Source organism: Aplidium turbinatum, chromosome 10 (genome assembly GCF_918807975.1).
Source record: "Aplidium turbinatum chromosome 10, kaAplTurb1.1, whole genome shotgun sequence".
Lineage (NCBI taxonomy): Eukaryota > Metazoa > Chordata > Ascidiacea > Aplousobranchia > Polyclinidae > Aplidium > Aplidium turbinatum.
In genome coordinates, this window is record NC_137481.1 from 12843380 (window position 1) to 12846545 (window position 3166).

General features: G+C 35.6%; 1 protein-coding gene across 1 annotated transcript; it reads left to right on the plus strand.

Moving 5' to 3' along the window:
- The first annotated feature begins 413 nt into the window (after positions 1 to 413).
- On the plus strand, positions 414 to 2293 carry LOC145778149 (aprataxin and PNK-like factor). The gene has a single exon (XM_082589575.1). It carries the CDS (start codon positions 420 to 422, stop codon positions 1833 to 1835), a length of 1416 nt encoding a protein of 471 aa, XP_082445701.1. The 5' UTR covers positions 414 to 419; the 3' UTR covers positions 1836 to 2293.
- The last annotated feature ends 873 nt before the right edge of the window (positions 2294 to 3166 follow it).

Consider the following 3166-nt stretch of genomic DNA (forward strand, 5'->3'; position numbering starts at 1 on the left):
CCCCACTTGTGGGGAACAAACCGACGATGGATTATGATGATGATACACAGGATGAATGTCACATGAAAATTTCTTTTTTATACGTTTAGCTAGGTTTTTTGCAAAGCTTGTTGAATCTTTCTCGCTGAAGTTACTTTCTTTTATTTCTCTATGGTTCAACAAAGCAAACTCTCTACCAAAGCTTTAATATTCCTAATATTCAATGAAAAATAGTTGCTTGTTTGTTTTATTTTTATGCAATTATGCATGTGTAATTTGTGTATAGCCAAAAGTACTCTTTGTTAAAACCATGGATGTCGTGTTACTAAGTTTTGTATGTTTGAGGTAAAACAAACTATTTTAAAATAAGTTTCATTGGATTAAGCATTAGGCTTAGGTTTTATAAAACAACACTCATATTTTGCAGGCTTTTGTAAAATATGAATATACAAAATTTTGCAATTGTGCAAACAAAGAATGATGAAAATCGAGTGATTGAGATAAAAGACAGTGAAACAATATTAGGTCGTGGAAAGTTTTTGGAAATAAGTGATAAAAAAGTTTCAAGAACTCATGCTTGTTTGAAGCTGAAAGACATTGAACTGACTTTAGTATCAACTCATCTAAATCCCTGTTTTGTAAATCTGAAACGTCGCAATAAAAAGATTCTATTGAAACAAGGTGGATCTATTAAGTTAGAGGATGGCGATGAATTTTCATTGTTGCAAGACAAACACTATTTTCAAGTTAAATGCACAACAGATATTAAACAAAATGAGTTGACATATGATCTTAAAAACAAAGAAGCTTGTGGTTTCATTGCTAATGTTGATAGTAGTGTGGAAACAAATCCTGTGAATATAGTAACATGCTCTAATATTAGTGAGACGCTTACAAAAGTTACTGAAAGCAATACTCCATCAAAACCTAAAAAACTTTGCAAAATTCTGAAAAGTTTTGCTGACCCTCTACCTAATAATTGTAATGGTGCTTCAGTTGTCAAAAGAAAACGAAAATTGCCCTCTTGGATGTTAAACAAAGACAAAGATCCACTTATTCAAAAACAAACCTCACACTCTTCTGATAATGCAGCAAAAATATTGCCCCTGACTATTTTTGAACATCGTAATAACGTTAATGAAAAAGACTTACAAAGTAGTACAACTGTTACAAAAAGATCATTTGTTGGAAATGAGAACACCCTCCCATCTACAATTCACAATCAAACATTGGAAGGCAATGAAGTAAGTCACAAGATTGACACAAATGAGGTTATTCTGTCTCAAAAGTTTTCAATTAGTTCATCAACTTCTACCACTCCAGATGGTAACACAACAACAACGTTTTCTACTTATTCAAACTCAAATGCGAAAGACATAAAGCAAGACAACTCTCCACTCAATTCATGCAGTTCAACAAAAAGAGAAGCTTGTGCATATGGGCGGTCTTGCTACCGAAAAAATCCTGCTCATTTTCAAGAATGTAGCCATCCGGGTGATGATGATTACGTTTCTGAATCTAGTGATGGTGATGATGCTAAACCTGAGTGCGAGTTTGGACTGCAATGTTATAGAAAAAATCCTCTTCATAAAAAGATGTTTAAACACATATTACGAGTAACTCCCAAGAGGGCAGCAGCAACAGCAAAATCAAGAGATAGCGATGAATATGACGATAGTTTTATTGATGATGACGACGAAGAAGATTTAAGTGAAGAAAGCGATTGGGAACCGTCTCCAAAGAAAAAGTTGCATGGTAAAAACGATGAAACCACAAGTGAAAGTGATGAAAACATCGATGATTTACTTGATACTGCAAAACAATTTACAAAAAATAAAAAATTATGGAAAAAGTGAAGGTTTTCATCGACTGCATTCGTGCATGCTTTTACGCGGTTTTGATATGGTTGAAAGATTAACTTTTTTAGTGATATTGTCCATACGTCTACTCAGGCGCGGATTTAGGAGTTTTTTTCGGGGGGGGCCAGAAAATTTGAAAATCAATTAAAAAGAAAGAAAAAGATAGAACACATATGAACAATGATACTACGACATATAGCCTAGATATGATATAAAATAGACATTAAAACAGCCATTTTCATCAATTGTGAATGTTTAAAAAATAAATTTTGCTTCAATAAAAATTGCTAAGCATGCAAAGTAAACTTGAAATCTGGTTTAAAACCCTGCATGCCTATCCATGACCAATTGGATATAAGTTATTTTATGTTTGCAGGCATATACGGTAATTGATTGAAATTATAATGAAGACTAAAAACTAGAAAACAGCCATTCCAGTGGCGTAGCCAGAAATTTTGAAAGGGTTTTTTTTTTTTGACGTCAGGCTGGCGAAGCCACCGGAGTGTTCGCTTAAGACGACACCCAGCAGCGGGGGGTCTGGGGGCCTCCCCCAGAAAATTTTGAAAATTTACTTTGAATTTGGTGCATTCTGAGAGCATATTCAACAAAAATGTGGGTATGAAAATTCCTATAAAATGGTGCTGTCAGGTGGCATAGCAAAAAGATGAGATCATGTTTTTTTCAGCATTTTTCGGAAATAAAGCTAAGTCTCTATGTTTTCTTGTTGCTAATTCCTGGCTGAGATATTTGAATATTTGGTATTGGCAAAACTCGCTCTTTTAATGCAGTTTCGTTTAAAGTTAAGTAAACTTTGTTTTAGAGACATAAAGAGACTGAAAGCATCATTCTCAATATCGTGACGTCACATGCGTGCCAAGGGGGAGGGTTGTAACCCCCAAACCCCCCTGGCTACGCCACTGAGCCATTCAATGTTTCAGATTGTTTCAACTGACGCCATTTGGTTCAGCGTTGGTTTCAGCCCCAACAAATGTTGCTATTAAAGTGTATTTGAAGTTGTATGAAAGAAAATAACGGAGTCTGATCGATGGGTAATTTCAACCATAACAACAAAAATCTATTCCCCCCCCCCCGGGATAAGTTAAGTCCGCCGTGGGACTAACATCAGCTGTATAGAAGCATATCAAACCATTTGATGCGGAAACATACAATTTCAACAATTCCTCACAAAATTTTTCGGGGGGGGCCCGGGCCCCCCCCATAAATCCGCGCCTGCGTCTACTCTACTACACTGTCAGTTTATTTGTTTAACGACTTGCATGTTGGGCACAAACTTCACTTTGACATCCAGACAATACTGAACGTAAAAA

What these genes read in the sequence shown, in the direction of transcription:
- LOC145778149 (XM_082589575.1), top strand. Translation starts at nt 420, where the DNA reads ATGAATATACAAAATTTTGCAATTGTGCAAACAAAGAATGATGAAAAT.